The sequence below is a fragment of the Sander vitreus genome, chromosome 4 (assembly GCF_031162955.1).
Source record: "Sander vitreus isolate 19-12246 chromosome 4, sanVit1, whole genome shotgun sequence".
Lineage (NCBI taxonomy): Eukaryota > Metazoa > Chordata > Actinopteri > Perciformes > Percidae > Sander > Sander vitreus.
Genome location: NC_135858.1, coordinates 25,425,999 through 25,447,977, shown reverse-complemented (window position 1 = coordinate 25,447,977; position 21,979 = coordinate 25,425,999). Strand labels below are relative to the sequence as shown.

At 41.1% G+C, this 21,979-nt stretch overlaps 1 protein-coding gene across 1 annotated transcript in view; it reads left to right on the top strand.

Annotated features, from left to right (window-relative positions):
- Window positions 1-21,580, top strand: part of chd5 (chromodomain helicase DNA binding protein 5) — a 51,169-nt gene extending 29,589 nt beyond the window's left edge. The window contains exons 21-40 of the mRNA XM_078249147.1: window positions 163-280; window positions 402-526; window positions 690-936; window positions 1,352-1,524; window positions 3,565-3,739; window positions 6,442-6,507; window positions 6,689-6,777; window positions 7,221-7,354; window positions 9,048-9,192; window positions 10,121-10,280; window positions 10,696-10,775; window positions 10,975-11,170; window positions 11,264-11,353; window positions 11,482-11,634; window positions 12,882-12,990; window positions 13,187-13,319; window positions 13,495-13,690; window positions 14,808-14,971; window positions 16,883-17,009; window positions 18,759-21,580. Coding sequence (XP_078105273.1) covers window positions 163-280; window positions 402-526; window positions 690-936; window positions 1,352-1,524; window positions 3,565-3,739; window positions 6,442-6,507; window positions 6,689-6,777; window positions 7,221-7,354; window positions 9,048-9,192; window positions 10,121-10,280; window positions 10,696-10,775; window positions 10,975-11,170; window positions 11,264-11,353; window positions 11,482-11,634; window positions 12,882-12,990; window positions 13,187-13,319; window positions 13,495-13,690; window positions 14,808-14,971; window positions 16,883-17,009; window positions 18,759-18,886 — 2,808 coding nt within the window. The 3' untranslated portion in view covers window positions 18,887-21,580. The remainder of the gene's footprint in view (window positions 1-162; window positions 281-401; window positions 527-689; window positions 937-1,351; window positions 1,525-3,564; window positions 3,740-6,441; window positions 6,508-6,688; window positions 6,778-7,220; window positions 7,355-9,047; window positions 9,193-10,120; window positions 10,281-10,695; window positions 10,776-10,974; window positions 11,171-11,263; window positions 11,354-11,481; window positions 11,635-12,881; window positions 12,991-13,186; window positions 13,320-13,494; window positions 13,691-14,807; window positions 14,972-16,882; window positions 17,010-18,758) is intronic.
- Window positions 21,581-21,979: the final 399 nt, after the last annotated feature.

Here is a 21,979-nt window from a genome sequence, read left to right as displayed (position 1 = left end):
CCAATGCCGATGTCAGTTGTAGGTGGTAAATCAGCTGAAATTCCAGACATTGATCAAAATGGTTTTGCGTGAAAGTGCAGACTTTTCTTCGTTTAAACAATTTCATTTAGTTTGATCCCAGCTACATACAACTTGTAATGCCATGTTGTTGTTTTTTCACAGATGACAAAGATGTTGGATCTGCTTGAAGATTTTTTGGAGTTTGAGGGTTATAAATATGAACGTATCGATGGAGGAATTACTGGAGGCCTAAGACAGGAGGCCATTGACCGCTTCAATGGTAAGATTGCTAATCCAAATCTATCTGTGTGAGTTTGTGTGGATGCATGTTCGCTTCTACACCGCCTTCACTCACTCACTCTCACACACAAACCGACTCTGTGCTTTGGTTTTTGTCACAGCGCCGGGCGCTCAGCAGTTTTGCTTCTTGCTTTCAACACGAGCTGGAGGTCTTGGCATCAACCTTGCGAGTGCAGACACTGTCATCATCTATGACTCTGACTGGAATCCTCACAATGACATCCAAGTACGGATCTTTCAGAGACTTTCACATGGCCACTTTGTATGCTTGTGTTGTAGCTTCTCAACCAGCAGATCTTATAACTACTAGTAGTTGCGTGAATGCTTCTGTTAATTTCAGCTGTTCACTTCTCTGTCATCCCCTGTCCCTTTCCTTTCCATTCTCCCAGGCTTTTAGCAGAGCCCATCGTATAGGCCAAAATAGGAAGGTGATGATCTATCGTTTTGTGACGCGAGGCTCAGTGGAGGAGCGAATCACTCAGGTGGCAAAGAGGAAGATGATGCTGACCCACCTGGTGGTGCGGCCCGGGCTGGGCTCCAAAACTGGCTCCATGTCCAAACAAGAATTGGACGATATCCTCAAGTTTGGCACTGAGGAGCTTTTCAAAGATGAAATGGAAGCAGCACGAGCCATGGGTATGTCTATTCACCAAATGTTCCTCTAGCTAGGAAGATACAGCATAGATTGTGCTGTGTTTACTGGCCTTGACATTTCCGGTTTATTTTAAAATTCCACACTCAATCCTTTTTTCGCACTTGCATTCGAGCTCCAAACTGCTATATAAAAATCACTGTTGTTATTTCCTGTGTTTCTTATTTATTCCAAAGTTTTTGGAAGCAACGCAAGTCTGTTCCTAAAAAAGCATTCTCATTTTATCCCATAAAATACTCCTGCAAAATGCCAGGGAGTCCATATAATTCTTAGTGGAAAAGTTTGCTTTTTAGGTCAAAAGTTGTTCTTGTTTTCATAGGTCAAATCTTTAAGACACGGACAAACACAAATTTTGTGTCTGCTCCTTTTAGTCATCAACTAAGAGCTTCTTATCAACAGGTGACAACAAAGAGGGCGAGGAGGGCAATGTGATTCACTATGATGACGACGCTATCTCAAAGCTGTTGGACCGCAGCCAGGATGCTACCGAAGACACAGAGATTCAGAACATGAACGAGTACCTGAGCTCCTTCAAGGTGGCTCAGTATGTGGTGAAAGAAGAGGAGGGAGAGGTGAGAATATAAAAATGTTCTTCAGACTGATGAATCAGGACCAGCGGGGTCACACAAATGAAAAAGAGACCGCTAGTATGTTTGTACAGCAGACTAGAGATCTCACGAGACGGTCTGGAGTCTGCTACCCTGGAAATCCAGAGTTCTTGCGGGAGCACAATTTGAATTTGCTCAGCGAGTCACTCTGGCATTTAGTAATGATGATCATTAACTATGCCCTTGTAGCCGAACTGCACCAATCACATCGGTGTATCTGATATAGCATAGACTCAGTCAAAGTCATTAGTAAACATTGCAAGATGGCTACGGATGAACACCAGTTGTTTGAAACAGCTTTGGCTGCTACAATGAACGAGTTAGACTTGGCTTTTTATCTAAAAGAGGAACAGAAGACGGCACTTGAATCGTTCCTTTGCAAGAAGGACGTTTTTGCTGTTTTGTCGACCGGATACGGCAAGAGTTTAATCTACCCCGTGTATAATTGTGATTGGTCGTAGTGTTATCCAATTGCGTGCAGTGAGATTTTCAAATGCTTGCTTGGTGCCGTCCCTCGAGTTGGGCCATTTTCATTACTCATTGCCAGACCCTTAATCTTTCGGATTTGGGTCTGGATTTCCAGGCAAGGAATCTGCTGTACGATCACTTCAAAGAACAAGACAATTTAAAATCAGCATAACTTTTGGTTTTGGTAGATGTTTTACCAAAATATGCATGACGACGCACATGTACACCGCAGGCAGAGGGGTGACATGATGCACACTTTTGCTGACTTTAGAGTGCTGGAACTAGTGGTGGAAGTGCGCAGTTACAGAAAGCTTGTATCATGTGGACGAACCGACAGTTTTGTCGTCATTACTTAGAATTCCTCATTGGGGCGACAGAAACTACACACTATAGCTTTAAGTAAAAGAATGTAAGTACCATCGGGAAAATGTACTTAAAGTATTACAAGTAAAAGTTTTAGAAACTGGAAACAATCAAAACTGTTCTGTCAATCAACTATGGTCTAGTCATTTCAGCTGTACTTGTACGCCTGTATATTGTTGGGTAGTTTAATTTATGATAAAACATTGTATTTTATAAACTACATGTGTTTTGTGCACAAAAATCTTAATTTGTAAAATAACTAGTAACTAAAGCTGTCAGATGAATGTAGTGGAGTAAAAAGTTTCTCTATGTACTTTTGTAAATGTAGCAGAGTAAAAGTAGAAAGTGGCATGCAAAGAAAAGACTCAAGTAAAGTACAAGTACCTCAAATTTGTACTTAAGTACAGTACTTAAGTAAATGTACTTAGTTACATTCCACTACTGGCTAGGACATTGTAAAAGGTATCATTGGACAAATAAAAAAATAAACATTTGGCAAACCTTCAAAAAAGGTTTTTAAAAAAGGATTGCTTTGCATTGTTTAATGGTGTAGAAAATGTTTGTAAGGCCTGGAGGATACACAAACTGCGTGTAAAGCTGAATGTAATGAAAAATAATGAAAGTTTGTTTATAATGAAAGAACTCACTGCCAGGGTACTTTTAATTCACGATTGGTCCACCAGGAACATGAGCCTTGTAACGTGGTGCCTTGTTACTTGGTGTTGGCACATTAAAACTTAACTATACAATGAAATATTAGCACATAAGGTGCACTACAAGCAACATAAAGGCATGGAAAAAGACATACTCAAAGCAGAGGAATTGATTCATTGTAACAGCATCAGCATATGCACAGATATGCAAAGTATAACTAGTTTGATATGTTTTCAGAAAAAATGATCATCATGTATCTGTATAGAAAAACTGTTGGAAAATGATTTAGTTCACGATGCCTTGTGCCCCTGATTTTAGCTTTAGGATCAACTAGGATCAACATCAAATGTGTTTGGGATTTAAAAAAGGTGACAGGATCTTTGTCGGATGATTGTTTCTTTTGTAAATAAGTAGTTTTGCCTTTGCCGAAGACATACAGTGATTTATTTTGTGTCTTCATTCCAAATTTCCTCTGAAACATCAGTGTAACATTTGGTTTGCCTTTGTGCCCATGTGCAGGAGGAGGTGGAGAGGGAGATCATTAAGCAGGAGGAGAACGTGGATCCAGACTACTGGGAAAAGCTCCTTCGCCACCACTACGAGCAGCAGCAGGAGGATCTGGCCCGCAACCTCGGCAAAGGCAAACGCATCCGAAAACAGGTCAACTACAACGATACGACCCAGGAGGACCAAGGTAGGCTCTGTCAACAGACACGTGGTGCTTGGCTAACAGGACTCATCATGCCTGGGCTTATTGATTTGCATTACGCCTTTAGCAAGACTAATTTCTTAAGTGTTATCCTTTAATATTATCATAGCCAAACTATTACTTGGCTGCGTTTCAGAAGCAAAACCCATGTTCTATTGTTGTACCTTTACATGTTTACATGTTGGTGCCAGGATTTGGCATTCCTGCCCATATTGAAATATAAGCAGAATTACACAAGAGCACATGGGATGCAGAATATGAGAAGAAATGCTTTTTGGCCATTATTTTATCAGCTTGCTTGTGGACAGGTGGCAGGCGAGCCAAAAGCATATCTCTAAGAAAGAAGAGGCACGAGCTTCTAAATAAACCACTTAATTGGGTCCCATTCAGGCTTTTTTGTATGGATCTGTTTCTACTCTGCTTCAAAAGACTTTCCAGTATATTCCAGCAGTTTAGCTGCTGCAATGTGTATTACTGCCTCCATCAGTCAATACTAAATGTTTTGTTTTGAATGGCATTCTGAGAGCTGTTGCCCATTATGAAAACACATCCTCGAATCAATCACCGCTAAACAGATCAGCCTAAAGATTAAAGGGACAGTTCAGATATTTTGATGGGTTGTATGAGGTACTTTTCCATAATTAGTGTATTACCTACAGTACATGGTGGTCGGCACGCCCCCAGTTTGGAGAAGCAGACAGGAGTCCAACACTGAAGCTAAGCTATGTACTGCTGTGGACGGGGGCAGCATTTTAGCCACATAAAAAAATTCAGAACATTTTCACCTTGCCGTCAGACAGCCCTGTTTCAGTTTATGCAGGGGTAGTCTCGCTTTGCCAGACCATCCACACGCTGTAGAGCGGAGGAGGGTCTGGCTAGTCCACACAGCATTCCGGGATGGGAGAAAAACTTACTCTGGTTTATTGGCATTTCTGTAAACCAATCACAATCGTCTTGGGCGGTGCTAAGCACCGGACGGAGCCGCTGCAAAATAGTCGTGCGAGAGAAAACTCAACTCATAAATCCACCGGAGTTTAAAATTCCAACACAAAGGAAGAGGAAGGAAACGGAAAATACATGCATCCGGCGGATTTTCCTGCGGCACCGGAGCAATCTCGGAAGTGAAATGTCAAGGCTATAGACTAATGCAGGGGAGACTCAAGCCGTTATCTCATCGAAACCACCAGAATCCATTGACAATAACTGTAATTTTACCTTGCAGAACACTAGGGCTGACCCCTCTTCGTTGATTAGTTGACTAATCGGTCGTTTTGGGTCTTAGTCGACTAGGACCAAAAGAGTGAGTGAGTTGGTAGTCTACTGCTGCTTCATTTAGTTTCTTTGTTAGTTTTGTTAGTTCATAACCCTTTAAAACACCAAAGTCACACAATAACACAAACACACCAACCGATCGAAGCAGCGGTAGACCAGCTACTCCTGTGTTCTGCGAAGTAAAATCACTGTTTTTGTCAAATGAGTCTGGTGGCTTTGACAAGAGCATAGAACAGCTTCAGTTCCCCCGTTTAAACTTAAACAGATCTGTCTAGTACGGCAAGGTAAAGTGGTGAAAATATTTTAAATATAGCGTTCTCTTAAATGGATATTGATTTTATTTAGGTAACTTTCCCTTTAACACTTTATTTGTTCTGCTTAGGATATATTTCTGATCTGAGCATGAAAGTTACACAGGTACAGTATATTCTATACAGTATATTATACAGTATAGTAGTTTCTCCATGATACAAGTTTGTTCATGGATTTTTAAGTGGGACAGTGTGTTGAGGCTGTAATGTCACTCAAATCTGTCACCTCAGCCTGCTGCCATAATGAAGGCACATTTGCTGGGGTTCAAATAACACTGTAGCACACTGTCGGTGTGAGTCACATTGTGAGAAAGCTGCTGGTATACTAGATATGTTTCTGTATTGGGTTTATGATAATATTGTGCAGACCAGCGTAAAACCCTCTTTGCTGGCTTCAGTGCAGGTCAACAGCTCTTGTTGTAACATATGATCGACTGATATCTAGCTAACAACCCAATCATCTAATTCAATAACAAAGCTGCTGCCTGAGTTAGCTTCACATGCTCACCTTCATTAGTGAGTTAACAAGGTGGCATTATCTTAACACAGAATCATTTGGGAGTATCAGTTCAGGCAGCACAGAAATTAATCTTCATGTTTATTAAATCCTCTTAGGTTGAAAGTCTTGACAAGAGTTGTTGACCTGCATTCAAATCTGCCACAGAGTGTGTTATACTGGCCTAAAGCTCTCTTGTATCCCATGCATGTATATAGTCTTCTCAGTGGGTTTTGAAGCACTTTTGTTTCATAGTTCAACAGTTTCTAGGCCATTGCAGCGACACGTATCCTGTAGTTATACTTTTAAGAGTGGCGTCAAGGTCCTGATTGCCACAGTTCAACAGAGAGTTGCCTGTGAGAGTGTAAAGATTTCAAAGCCCATCACAGCCCTGAGTACACTCTACGTTTAAAGTGATTGTCTGGCAGAGTAGACAACTCTCACCTCGCTCCCAGAGGACAGAAGTGGTACAATATGTGCATGCCAAGCTGTAGTGGTCTGTAGTAATCTGCAGTGCCATGGCGCCCCCAGGTGGCCACCAACAGAAGCGAATGCAATGTACTGTTTCTCTTTGATGTGTGGCTCAGAGTGGCAGGATGATCTTTCAGACAATCAGTCGGAGTACTCTGTGGGGTCCGAGGATGAGGACGAAGATTTCGAGGAGAGGCCTGAAGGTAGGCAGTAAAAAAAAAATTAAAAAAAATAAATCATCATTACCCTGATACTTATAACTATTACTTTCAATGTGACACTTCAGTACAACACACTCAGTTGAGATACTTCTTCACACAAACTGTGCCCATGGTAACACACTGGACATAGGTTGTTATAACATTTGGTTGTATTTTGTTGCAGGTGGACGCAGACAGTCTCGTCGGCAGATGAAGAATGAGAAAGACAAACCTCTGCCACCCTTACTGGCACGTGTTGGGGGCAGTATTGAGGTATGAATTACAGGGTGTAGGTTTCTTCACAGAAGTGGAGGTATATACCTGGTTTGCAGTAATATATTTGGAAGATTGACATAGTAGGCAAGGCGATAATTCTTCATTCTGTAAATTGTGCTTAATAGTGGACATTTTGGGGGTAAGTGGCCACCATTTGGCTCTGTAACAAACTCAGAGAGTGTATCGGTATGCCCAACATGTCAGCAGGCATCACTGCCCTGCAGCAGTTCTTGTGGCCTTGCCCAACATTCTGTGGAACGGGGCAAGGACAGAATTAGGATCAATAAATTATCACATTTACATTTTAAAACCAACAGCAAGCAGCATAAGTTACCGTACTGTAATGTATTTAAATACATCCTGTTTTCATGAACCTCATATCTTCCTCTGTCAGATATGTCAATACCATTTTCTGTCTAAAGCTCTCTTTTTATTACAAGGTTCTGGGGTTCAACGCTCGCCAGAGGAAAGCCTTCCTCAATGCCATCATGCGCTGGGGCATGCCTCCTCAGGATGCTTTCAACTCCCATTGGCTAGTTCGAGACCTGAGAGGGAAGAGTGAGCGTGAGTTCAGGTAAGGACCTAGTATACGTGCTCTGTGATGCTTAGTGACTAAGTACTGTTATTTGTATAAACCAAAATTCTCTTGTCACACTGTGCAATTTTTGGTCCAAGGCCTGCACGCCATCAAGTTAGGAGGTAGCTCTGGGTTATTTAATTCACTCCTCACATTTAATTGGTTAGCCCAGGGCAAAGCTCCAGAACGCTCATATCAAGTTGCAAAGAGTGCTCTTTCCAATTTCAGGGTTACTTCACTTTACAAAGAACCAGAGCCAAATATTACATTAATAGACATTTAAAAAGCTTGTAGCCCTGAGTTGTGTTTGTTATTTTTAAAGTAAATCATCCGCACTCAAATACTACCATCACTATTTCTATTGCCTCTAGGATTACCATCATGCAATACAAGTACTGGTACTAAGTACTGGTGCTGCTGCCATTAATGCTGAAGCTGGATTTATACTTCATATCATCTGTGTTAAGGGGTTACTAGTAGTGCTGGCCAAATAAAAGCCTCATGAACGATTTTATGTATTTTTTGAGCCCACGAGATGGCGCTCTTTGTTTAAAGAAAACAGCTCAAGGAATGGCAATTCAGTGTGCTTTCAACCCTGTTGAACAGAGAGTGCCATCTAGTGGCGTTATAAAATAAAGAAAATGGTTCACAAAGCTTCATGAGGCTTCATTAAGCCATCACTAGTTACTAATACTACTGCTGTTAATGTTATATAATTACTACTACTGTACTTCTTGTTCTTCTACGACTACTATCTCCAATACTTAATATTACTAATACCATAACTCTTAAAGCTATAGTGCGTAGTTTCTGTCTCCCCCATGAGGAATACGAAACAATGACAACAACACTGTCATTGCATCCATATCCTACTATCCTACTCTATCCACATGACACAAACCTTCCGTGATCACACACCACCCGTCCCCCCCCCCGTCCATGCAGTTGCCAAGGAGGACACGGAGGATTAAAAAACAAAAACATGATGGACTCTTCAGAAGAGGTAATTATCTTCACTGAAGTTTCTGTGCGCGAAAGTCGCCGGACGACACAATCGTCTGAACACAGCCATACTGAGAAATACAGAGAGAGTTGTGTGGAGCTGAGAGTGGAGTTGAATGTAACGGACATTCATTAATATCAAAACGTTACGCACTAAAGCTTTAACACCGTGTTTAATTTAATTTATTTATTTATAAGGACAATGCTTATTAGTCAACAGTACTGTAAATGTGCCAGTGCCAACTGAAGTCCTTTGGTGAGATGTTTTGAGACCAGAACAACAGGAAAAAGGATAAAATGTACTGACAGAAGACAACATGACGACAGCAACTGCAACAAAATAAGCGTTCTCAGGAAGCCATGCAGAGCAACAGGAAACAGCAAGACATTAGTACAGTAATATATCAACAGTATCCACATTCATCAACAGTATCCACTCTTGCATGTAGCCATGAAAGCAGGCATTATCAAACGATAAGACAGCCACGCAACACTGATTATAGTCATTTTCTGTGTTCCTACTATTATCTTGCTATTATTATGACCACGAGCACTACAACTACTACTGTTATTTCTTTCTTGTGTCACCAATTACTTTTGCTACTACTACAGCTACTAATGCCAATGGTAACCACAGAGGAATCCCTCTTGTCACATGTAGTGTGAAGTGTTTTTTTCTCTCCATCAGGGCCTATGTGTCTCTGTTCATGAGACATCTATGTGAGCCAGGGGCAGACGGAGCAGAGACCTTTGCTGACGGTGTCCCACGTGAGGGACTGTCTCGTCAGCATGTTCTCACCAGGATCGGAGTCATGTCCCTCGTCAGAAAAAAGGTACTGGTTATTCAACCAAAGACGTCTTTAACACAGAATAACAAGTTCTGCTGGAGCACTGTGGGATTAGAGAAAGTAGGTCAAAGTCTTCAGGCAGAGGCAAATGCAGGCAAGAGGAAAACAAACTTTTTGGGTACTGTTTTTTTACATCATCGTAACGTTACAAACCACAAATTTGGATGTTTTGTTTGCTTCGTTAGCCATGTCTACATTGGGGTAAGGGCACAGACTAACAAATGGTTTCTGGAGTTTGAGCTCCTCAGCTTTATGTGTAAAGTTTTTAGTAACTTCTAGCTTGTTTCAAACTAGTGATTTGCCTAATCTGGTTGCACAGTTAAAACTTCAGAAATATCTTAGCTAGTAAAGACTTTAGTAATGTGTAAATTGGTTGCTGGGAAACATTTGTAGCGCTGTCCAATCAAAAGCAGTAAACTATGTAAACAGGAAGTAAGCTGTAGATTTCCAAAAAAGTGGCTGCAGTTTTAGGGGGCTAAATGATATATTAAACTTACCTGCTAATCCTTTGTAAATGTAGGTATGACTTAGTGCAATTAGTTTTGATTTAGTGATGTTCATCTCTACAAAGTAAACACAAAGTATGTATCATGTTTTGAACTTGCATTTGTATTGATTGCATTATGGTAATAATACTATTAGTGTTTGTTTCTACGTGCTCAGGGACTGCAGATTGAAATGCATTAGTAGTTAGCTAAATCTGCTACAATCTCTCCCTATTAGTATGAGATTAATGTGTTTAATTCATGTTTTTTTTCACATGGTCCCTGACAAATACATTTGTTAGAATTATACGGACAAATTAAACTCAAATTACTGGTTCAGTATGCCACATATTTGAGGAAAGCAAGCCATCCCATGTAAGAGTAGGATTTCCCTTTCATTACAGTTCAGCCAATGTCTTTTTTTGTAGGTGCAAGAGTTTGAGCACGTAAATGGAAAGCTGAGTTCTCCGGATCTGATTCCCATCGGCATGGAGCTGAAAAAACTGACTGAGAGTTTATCTTCTGATCCCAACACCCCTGTGCCAGCCAGCCCTGTTGCTACACAGCCTGGCACTCCCGTCCCCCCAGGTCAGAACAAAGTAGAGCTTTGATTCTCTGCCCGAACCAGATTGGGCTCGACCTGACCTTCCGTGTTTGGGCTGGGCTGTCATTTCTCAAAATTCCTCCCGGGCTTAACACGGGTCGGGTTCGCGCAAATTCTCCTTATTTTTTTTTAATATCAGTTATGTCATGAAAAATGTATGGGCTGTGTCCCGCTGTGTGTGACTGCCATCTTCTGGATATCTTGGACAGAAACCGTGCAGGTTCATGTAGGGTCGGGCCTGATTTTTTTGGGCCCGATCATAGCTCTAGAACAAAATATCTGTGCTGGTCATGATTTATTTTTTATCTGTCATGTAAAATGAATGCTCAGAACAAGTTTTTTCCTAAAAAAAAAAAAAAAAGAAAAGAGTTTGAGTTGTTGTTGTTTTCTGGACTGTAGAGAAGAGTGAGTCTCTCTTGGGTACCGCTGAAGACAAGGAGACCACAGAGCAAGATAGCAAGAAACTGTCAGAGCAGGAAGTGAGTCCTTTTTTTTCCCTTCCACTATCCATCACTGTCATTCTGTTCCCCTTTATTGTCTTCATCTTCTGATGGTTCATCACACTTTAACCACACTCATCTTATCATCTTCAGAAGACGCGTCTGTCAAACTTCGACACCTTTTAACTTGTCTCTCTGCCCTCTACCAACTTTGCCGTGTGTGTTTTTCCCTCGGCAGTCTTCCAGTGCAGAGCAAGCATCTGTACCTGAGAAGGCAGCTGACAGCGAGGAGAGCAAGGCCAGCTCAGAGGAGAAAACAGGAGATGAGAGGGACAGAACCGAGTCACCCTCTGCAAAAACAGAGCCATCTGCCAACCCAAAAGAGTCCGCTTTGAAGCTGTCAGAGCTATCATCCAGTCAAACCTCACCTAAAAGTGAGTGGTGCATGATGATGTGCTGCAATTCTTTTTTTTTCCTGCATGTTTTACTTTGTTTAATTGGGTCTTTTTTGTTGTTGTTATCCACAGTGGAGCCCTGCAAAGATACAGAGAAGTCCTCAGAAAAAGGAGATACGGATTCTCCTCTGGCAAAAACTGAAGACAAGGAAAATAAGCCAGGTATACATGCTGTGAATCCTTGAATCAAACCAGTACAATAGCTGTGCTTTTTGTAACAAAAAGGAATCTTCAGTGGTAGTCCATTATTAAGACATTTCTTTTAAGAGATGGTTCTGTCATGTATGTAGTCGTTGCAGATGATATGAAGAGTGAAGATGCATCGGAGGGTCGATTGAATGGAGACAAAGACACTTTGGATGACATGGATGAGAGCAGGAAAGAGGACAAAAATGGATACAAAGTCAAGTTCATGTTTAATATTGCTGATGGAGGTTTCACAGGTAAGAACAAGTCTGACTCGTGTTTTGATCCTAAATGAACCGGGCTTTGACCAAAGAAGACCACTTAATATATGAAGTTATACACGAATAGTTCAACATACAAAAGAATGAACGAAAAACATAAAATACAAGACACAGAAGTATTTTACTATGAAAAAAGAAAATCAAGAATTTACAAATAAATACATAAATACTCTTGTCTCTCTTGACTTTTTGAAATGTCCATACCTTTACATCTTTAATTACAAACCATACGTACTATTACCATAATGAAGATGACATACTTGCAGCAATATTGTACAACACTGTACTCTATATGTGAGACAGAAAATAAAACATAGCTGTTGAAACTATATGTTATTTTCTAAAGTATATAACCTGTACTCTAAAGGTAAAATCTATGAACATAATTCTTTGATCGGAGAGCAGGGATGTTTTATAGTTTTCATATGCAGCCTGATTCTGATTGCACATTAAATTTTTAATCCATTTAAAAGACACAATGGCTACAGTACTGTATAAAGCAGATGCATTTTATAGTTACAGTAGAAGTTAAATCGGTTGTATTGTATTTGTCAGCAGGATACATTTGTCAGTGATCTAACAAACAGACAAAAACACTAACATACTGTAGAGTTCAAGTTATTAAATGGTTCACACTCATTTCCATAACAGTGCTCTGTATTATTGTGAAGCTTAGTGTGAAGTGGTGAATTTAAACAAGTCTTTTCTGAAGCTGACCACCAGAGAGACGAGACTGTTGTGATGTTATCGGAGACCAATGAATACACGGTGAATAATGACACAAGTTCCAGGAGAAGTATGACGGCACTTTACTGGGAAATGGGAATGGTTCCTGTCTCGCGGCTGGAAGACCTACATTTCAATAAAACAGTTTTGAATGTACATTGGCTCACAGAGTCACTCCCTAATTCAACGTTAGTTTACAAACACATCAAGGGATTTCTTTTTGAAATCTCTTATTTCCAGCTAGTTGTTTTTTTGCTCGTACACTGTCCAATTCTCACGTCTGTATGTCGTGTTTGGGTATTTACCTCCCCTCTTTGTTCTCCTGTGACTCACTACAGGTTGTTTATTTCAGGTGCCATAATGAACCAGCTTTGTTTGCTCATGAATCTTGTTTGTGTTGGTAATGTGCTCATACTCCTGGTTATGTGCCGGCAGCATCTTGAATGTTACTTTTTATTCTTGGCGAAAACTGTTTGTCTTTATACTTTCGCCGTCAGAGTTGCACACCCTCTGGCAAACTGAAGAGCGGGCGGCGCTGTCTTCTGGAAAGATGCATGACATCTGGCACCGTCGCCATGACTACTGGCTTCTAGCTGGCATCGTTACGTATCCTTTCCCAGATGTAGGAGCGAGAAGCTCAGCATCTGGCAAAGTAATGTAATTACTTATGGCCTGATATTTACAAACTGTGAGGAGCGATATAAAACTATGTTTTCCACGAACCTATCTTGCTTTGATATTTGAAGAAGTTTATGAGGCTCCTGTGCTGCATTTGTTTTCCTTGACCGGGAATCTATCTCAGTCATGGCTATGCTCGTTGGCAGGACATTCAGAATGACCCACGTTACGCTATTCTGAACGAGCCCTTCAAGACTGAGATGCATAAGGGCAACTACCTAGAGATGAAGAACAAGTTCCTGGCTCGCCGCTTTAAGGCAATCAAGAGTCTTTATAATTAAAATGAACCACTGAAGGCTGAAATAATTCAAGGATTAAAGGATTTGTTATATCTGAATGCAAATTGAAACAGTGTCTCGCAAATTGTGTCTCCCTCTGCCTGTCACTTCTGTGCTTCATACACACACTCTCTCTCTCTCTTTCTCTCTGTAGTTGTTGGAGCAGGCTCTGGTGATTGAGGAGCAGTTGAGGCGGGCAGCCTACCTGAATATGACCCAGGACCCCAGTCACCCGGCCATGGCTCTCAACACTCGCTTCACTGAGGTGGAATGTCTGGCAGAGTCCCACCAGCACCTGTCCAAAGAGTCCCTGGCCGGGAACAAGCCTGCCAATGCCGTGCTGCACAAAGGTCTGTGGGCCTGTTTCGAAATAGCAACAGTCATAATTGTCAGAATTTCTGCCTCACCTGCCAAAGGCTGGTAAACTGGGAACAAAACAAATCCTGCACAAATGACATTTACAGGGCAAAGTTAGCCCACCGGTTATCTGTGTTGTGCTGTGAATAAAATCAGGTTGTGCATGGAACATTCATTCAAGACGCAAGGGCACGTTTTTAATCTCTTAAAATCCCCCTATAATTATCATCATTTCAAAATGAATGTATTCAAAAAACACATTTCATCAAATACTAAATATTCTTTCTTTTGGTGTCTTTTGGAATACGATTTTTATGAACTAGTGAAAAATCAGTGCAGTAATTGTTACACTGCTAAAATGTCAAGTATTTTTTTCTTTTTGTAACTGAACCATTAAAGTCTTATTTTTTTAAACAAGTGGAAAACCTGTTTGTGCACTACGACTATTTCACCCCCTTCCTGATGCAAATGGACTTGATTATTCATGTTTAATTTATTTTTTATCCTAAGGCAGTTAAACTGCCTCACTGTTTTTTGTTTCAAGATACAGACAATTGTACAAATGATGTAGACATGTCTTAAAACAACATGATTTCATTTGCAGTTGTATCCATCTATCCTGACAGTAAATGGAAGTGCATGAAGATGTTTCCACACCACTGATATGTCTAGAGCATCTAACAGGCAGCCAGTAAAGATCCTGTTTGACACAGTGGCTTTTTTTTTCTTTCTTTTAATTTGACTCACTGTCAAAACTGTACAAAAGGGTTGAAATGTTATCTTTTGAAAATGTCGTTGTCTGTAACCCTTATTGATTTATCTGTCAGTGAAAAAAATTATGGCATTTAGTTCTTGGCAGTTGTTACAGTAATTTCAGGCTCTGGATCACACAGTTCATTTTAATGATTTGTGGTTATTTACACTCTTTTTTTAAATAATCTTTTTTTACATTGGATTTACATAAACGTTTCATGCAGTTTCTCATTTCCTCACTAAGTGATACTACATGTGAGATAAAATGAGTGTTAACATAAGTAAAACCACTTTTTGTGATGTGTGTGTGTGTGTGTGTGTGTGTGTGTGTGTGTGTGTGTGTGTGATTTCTTACAGTGCTGAACCAGCTGGAGGAACTTCTGAGTGACATGAAAGCTGATGTGACGCGGCTGCCCAACATGCTGTCCAGGATACCGCCGGTGTCGGCCCGTCTGCAGATGTCTGAGAGGAGCATCCTGAGCCGCCTCACCAGCCGAGGGAGCGAGCCTCCGCCACAGCAGGTGAGACGGGACACAGCGGGCAAGAAGGTCAGGGTGGCTTCAGAAAACTCTCCTGACAAGTAATCCATTCTTTGGTAGCAAAAACAAGCCAATACAAGAGAGTCTTGTCTGATTGATTTCCTTAATAAAAAGAGTAGGCTTTCTGAACCCATTTGTTTTAAGATTTTTAGCACTAGAAGATGGAGAAGTCTTTTCACTGTTGTCTTGATAAGAATGACTAGTCTCTTTCCTAACGCCACATTTCCACTGCATGATACGGCACAGCTTTACTCAACTCGACTTGCTCTTTTTTGGTTTTTCCATAGACGAAAGTTGTGGCTAGTACCTGATACCTGGCACTTTTTTTGGTACCAACTCGGTCGAGGTTCCAACCGAGTTGAGCCGATACTAGAAGGTGGAGTCAAAACACCGCAGACTACTGATCGGTCAGAGAGAACCGTCACTAGCGTGACACGGGACATCCTGTACAAACCCACCATTTTAAAACAGCCAAGCTACCATCAATAGCAACCGCAATTGTTTTATTCACTTGACCCAGATAAAAAAAAAAAAGTCAGACCACAAAACAACGGCGCACACTACGGCACACACTACGCCGCACACTACGGTGTAAAATTGAAAGGATCCAGCGAGTGTCACATTGAAGATGATGTCACAGCAGTTTTACACAGCGTCGCTATGGAGGTCAGTTAGGAATCCCAACTACACTGAGGGGGTACTATCTGCAGTGGAAAACAAAATAGAGAAAAGTACGTGGTACCAAGCGTGACTCAAAAGGAACCAAACAATGCAGTGGAAATGATGCATTAATGCTTAGGACATGGCATGTTACTATGCAGTGGAGACTGCATAGTGGAAAATGTACTTAAAGTATTAAAAGTAAAAGTACTCAATGCAGAAAAATATCTGGAAACGATCAAAAGAGTTCTGTCAATCCACTAAGTGATTAATCAGCTAATCATAGGCATAGGCCTGTATATTGTTGGGTGGTTCAGTTCATAATAAAACATTGTATTCTATAAACTACATGTGTTTTGTGTGCAAAAATCTTAATTTGTAAAGTAATAAGTAACTAAAGCTGTCAGATGAATGTAGTGGAGTAAAAAGTACAATATTTCTTCTCTGAAATGTAGTGGAGTAGATGTAGAATGAAAATAAATAACTCAAGTAAAGTATAAGTACCTCAGATTTGTACTTCAGCACAGTACTTGAGTAAATGTACTTAGCCACATTTCACCACTAGAAACAAGGCTCATTGAAGTGTACGGCAGGGCTGAGTACATTTTAGAAATAAAAGGCTATGGCCCAAAAACTTTGAAGTAGTCACGACTCAGCAACCACATTATTCCTTTAAAAACCTGTGGAGACTCCAACTCCCTATCCCCCATGGAGGCGTTTCCTCAGGTGTAATAAAAAGTCTCCCTTAAGTTGTTTACTTTCATCACTGAGCTCCACGGTTCAGTCCCAAAGGATTTAACAAAGGCTGTATTGTCTCATTGCTTTCATCTCTCCTGCACCTGTTCACCAGAGTTAGATGTGTGTGTGTGTGTGTGTGTGTGTGTGTGTGTGTGTGTGTTTTATTCGCTGTTGTGCAAGAGATCATTTCAGCCAAGCAACGCGATTGGCCATGCATTCTGACTGTGCTTTTTGGGTTGCTATGCCAACTCTTGTCGTAACCAGGGAAACAGTCGGCAATCTAACTTGCTCTCCTTTGTTATTCTTATTTGCTTGCTTTCCTACAGTAGGAAGAAAGCTTTTCTCAAACGACTCAAACCCGCTGAAAGTTGTGTGGAAGAATGAATATGTGCCGTGTCACTTTCAATATAGACAGCTTCACTCTGTTGTTATCATCTAAATAGGAGTGGTGTAAAGTTGTAACATGCAGCAGGATAACTAAAGTTTGTTTCTCAGCCTTTTAGCCAGGGTGGGTTTGGCTGCTCCCAGATGTACAGCAGCAGCTTTGGTGGAGGATTCAGAGGACCGGGTGGACAGCCCATGGTCAACTACAGTCAGATGCCTCTGGGACCCTACATCAGCGGTATGGATCCAAAGTTATAGAAGGATGTTGTACGGTAGTATAGGTAAAACAGGTGCGACTGGACGTTGTTCATGCAACTTACATTATTTGCTAACTGAAATTAAGCTGTCAATAGGCTGATATAAATCAATCGTTTTTTTTTTACATGTATTTCAGTGTACAACACATCACACAGGTCACTCTACTAACTTTTTTGGATGGTTGCTAAAGTGTATTTGATGTGAGGTGCCAACCCATTCTCACTCCCATCTCGTCACGTACTGATGCTTGGTCAGTGGCTCTCAGCGTCAGATACCGACGCCAAAAATCACCCTTTAGCGTCTGTATGAAACGCACCGGGCAGAGCAGCAGCTCAACCGCAGCGCTGTAAGATGACGTAGTATGTACGGTATGTAAGGTGGCGAGTAGTATGAAAGACCGAAAAATCCGCGTAAGGAGGCAGGTTGGGCTGGTGGATGGGTCAAACAACACAGCCTTCCACCCAGGAGGCTGAGGTTTGTGTACTGTTGTTGTCCCACGTGTCACTTACACGTACATGTTTTGACCCCACCAACAAGCTTTCCCTTAACCATAGTCTATATCCATGACGTTCCACTTCCGGGATTGATCCATTGGCACCGGCTGGATGTCCATTACCTTCCACTTTCTTTGTATTGCAATTTTAAACGCTTAATCTCTATCTGTCCAATCTGAGTTTTCTGTAGCACGACTAAAACAACTTTTGAATGTACACGTTCCACCAAAACAAGTTCCTTCCCGAGGCTATTTTGCCACGGCACCATGGCTTCGTCTGGCGCTTAGCGGTTCCCATGACGATTGTGATTGGTTTAAAGAAATACCAATAAACCAGAGCAGAATTTTCTCCCATCCCGGAATGCTGTGTGGACTAGCCAGACTCTCTTCCGCAGTGCTGTGGAGGAGTGGTTTTACCCTGCACGTTGAAATATGAAACCAAATCAGTCCCGTCCCAGAGCGTCAAAAAGTGACGCCAAGGGTCCCGACCAAGCGCGTTGAAAAATGGCGCCAAAAGGGGTACCCAGAGTGTCAAATATCGCCGCGGATAGGATTACATTGGTATAAGTTGAAAGCCCCCTGCGTCTGACTGAGATGCTGAAGGAGACTTTTTGCTTCAGTAACTAACGCACCGGACCATGCGTCAGTTTGTGACGCGCTGGGAGTGAGACTGTGTTGGAGGTGCAATGAATTTAAAGTATCATTCTGGTTTATGACAGCTGAGGTCTTATTTTGATCATTACTATTTCTAATAATTTGACCAAGTTCGTTGCTGCGATCTGGAACGCGACACCATCTAAAACATTATCTGTAGTATCACACCCACAGAGACGTCGGATAAAAAAAACTAAAAACATGCATTGAGACGATCATACATGTTTTAAACAAACCCCCGGGTGAGTTAAACGTATTTGAGTAATAATTTCAATTCCTTTGTTTTCTCTTCCAAACTGTCCCATCTACCACAGCTTACAGACCGACGTCCTTATTCAACTTTGACCTATCTTACTTACCTTAGTTGCATACACAATGGGGGTTTGCAGTCATTTTGGGTATGCTCACTTTCAGTTTTTGATTTTTAATAAGATTCTGAAGTTACTGTGCTTGTTCTGTTTGAAAAACCACTGCATCAAAACCTTTTTAAATGTCATAATTCTCACTACAATATGCTACAAAAAGTAGATATTTATTTAGTCAAAATGAAGCACTAAAATATGAAGTGTCTTTCCTCTTTAGTGTCCTCGAATGGCCCTCCACCCCCTACAAGCCATCTGGACAAGAAGTCACTTGACTCCTTGAGAGACGTGGCTACGCCTGACCTCAAGTCAGGCAAACCTAGTGATGTCATCTGTATTGAGGACTAGGCCAGCTCTGTAAAAAAACTGACCTGAGGTCAGAAACTCCCAGGGATGGAATCTGTATGGATGACAGCTGCCCATCTCTTCCGCCACATCCTCCTCTTTCTCCTGCTCCTTCCTGACTTAAAAATCTACAAAGTCAAGCTCTCTGAGGCGATTCACTTTTTTTTGATTAATGCAGATGTATCTATCTTAACAATTGCACTTTCATCTTTCAAGGATCTTATAGACGTATTTCAGTAGATATTTGCTTTTGTTAACCTGTGCTGGAGGGCTGAGGAAAATGAAGCAGGTTTTCTGAAAGGAGTTTTATTTTCAGCAGTATAGGGCGAAACTCAAGCAAGTTGGCATGACAGCCTCGACTTCTTTCATTCTGCATTTTACCCATCTGCCTATTCACTCTGTACACTGTGACTGTGCCCCACTGGAACTTATTCCCTGTGAAGAGGAGTTAAAGACGCCTTCAGTCATAGTTTGATAGGAGATTGTTTTTTTCCGATGGGCCACTATTGTTACTTTAAAATGAATATGTGTTTTGTCATTCATGTAGTAACCAGTGGATAAAGTATTGATTTGAAAGCATCAAAAAAACTATTATCATGTATGCAGTAGCTGGACACAGTCTGTCTGAATCCTCTAAAGACTGCCACCCACTGGTAATTTGGAGAAAGTCATCTCCGCAAAACCTGCAGGTACACATGACTGCAGTACCAGTAACCTGTGAGGGTTGGCTTCTTGTACTGTATATACTCAGAGACTGCTGTTTATTTTACCTCACATAGGTCTAATCATAGTGAATATGTATACACACACGGATGAAATCGGGAGCCTGGCTTGACATTGTACATGAAGATCGAGCAGAGGAGAAAAAGCTGCAGGAGTGGCAAAAATGATTTTTTTAACGCATTTCAGAGAAGTATTTCTGTGTATGGTACAATATTTGTGATTCTTATTATATTTGAATGTTAGTAGTGGCTGTAGAGCTTAACCCTGGGGCCTTGGCCAGTGGGACTGCACTATAAACAGGAACTCATCTGGTTTACATCCACATACAGGGCGTTAATGTTCAGGCCTAACTGCGAACAGAGTCCTGAGTGGAGAGTGGCTTCCCCCCCCCCCACCCCCCTACGTACATCCCAGGGACTTGCCCTGTTCCCTTTCATTGTTAGAACTGAATAAGAACATATGTGCTTATGGCGCAGTGTCACTTTTAAGTATTTGTCGCAAAATGAGCTTTTGTTTGCTTCTCTTTATGTTAAAGTGAAATAAGATGTATTTGGTGCCATTAAAGAAGATGATGCAGTGTATTTCCTCCACACCGGTGAAGACTGCAATTAGTTGTGTCACAGTCTAAACCTACATTTGCCGGAATATTCTCTGTACGTCAGCTTCTAAGGACCAATGTTGCACAGCATTACTCTTTAGATAAAGTCTTCACTTCCAGCCTCCTCGGTTATTTTTTGTCTCTTTTAAGTGTGCGACTATTGTTTTACCTGGTGTGAAGACACGTTAGCATGGTCTAGCTACATATCTTGTCCATTCCATCTACTGCTATTATATGCTAAAGTGGCTGTCCACTAAGACAAACAATATTTTATAAATTCAAGCTTACAATAATTCCTTTTCTATGAAGGCATTTGCTCGAACGTTTTGGACTCAAAGTGCAAATTGTTGTTGACATATTTATCTTTTTTTTTCCTTTTCCAAAGACCAGTGGCATTACCTGTTTGTATTATTATCGCCATTGACAGCACTTATTTGACTTTGTTGGGATGACGATTGTGATTGGACTAATCTAAAAGAAGAAGAGGCAGTGTTGTACAGTGTTGGTGAGTGTATTTTCTTACTCTCCTTTTGCAACTTCAAATGGTTGTCCGGAGGTGCTCTCTTCTGACCCCTTTTCACTCACTTCAGATTGTGTTACTGCCCCCCCCCCCTTCACTTTAACTTAGTAGTAAAATTCAGTTTCAGCCCTTTATCGGACGGATTTTTGAAGCACCATGAAATGAACCTTGAAGTGCATCATATCAGCGTTTGCGCTACTCTTTGTTAGTGTTTATCAGTGCTGTTATTGTTCATTGTGTTTCTGTCCATGCCATCCATTACTTGACCATGACATGTATTAGGTTGCTTTACAGATAGAACCTCAGAAACATGTAAATACTTGAAAGATTTTGCAGAGATAAGTCCATTTCATACAGATTTATGTATCAAACTGGAAAACAAAAGATGAATGTCTGCTGGATGCTGTTGCCATAGAACTGCAGAGTGCGCCGTATGTGCTCATTAATCAAAATCATGTCCTTCCCCCCCCCCCTCTGGAGTGATGACGGCGAGACAACGTCAAAAACACGATACTCCAATGAAATGCAATCAAACTGAAGTCAGTCATGAATGTAATGTCTGTTAGAAAAAAAAGGCTTCAGTCTAATACTATAAATATGTTAACAATGTATGTACATGCTTATTAACATGGCTTCAAAAGCTACCAAAAGACCCTGATAAAAGGCACCTTTGTTGCAGTGAATGCACAGCATGTGAAGCGTCATGGCGGTTCACTTTGGGTAGGCGGCGGTGTATCTAGCATTTACAGACAACGAGCTCCAAGCAGTGTAATGGTTCTGATATTTGTGCTGTATAGCAAATTGAATGAAAAAAAAGTGAATTTCTGTGTATTTGTTCAATGTGTTTTAATAAATCTTCTGGACAACAGTGACATTGTGTGATCGTTCCCTTGTAGTTTAGTCTGCAGCCGAATGAATGAATCATTGAGTTGAGGAGGACTTCAGATTTAATAAAGGCAATTGACCATCTTGACTTGACCTCACACATAAGTCTTGTGTTCATTGTGCAGCGTCTTCCAGCGCCACAATCTGCACTGCTGTAAATGTGAGAGGCAGTAACAGAAGCACTGGTGTGATCAGGGAGGGACACAAATAGCAGACAGAAGACATTTACAGAGAAGTCGCAGACGATTTAAAAGACAAAAGAGGAATAAAGAAATACTTAGATCCTGAAAGAAAGCTTGAGAAACTCTCATACTGAAACCTGACGATACCACCACACTGGCTTTCATTTGTTTCAGATATGTAACTTTAG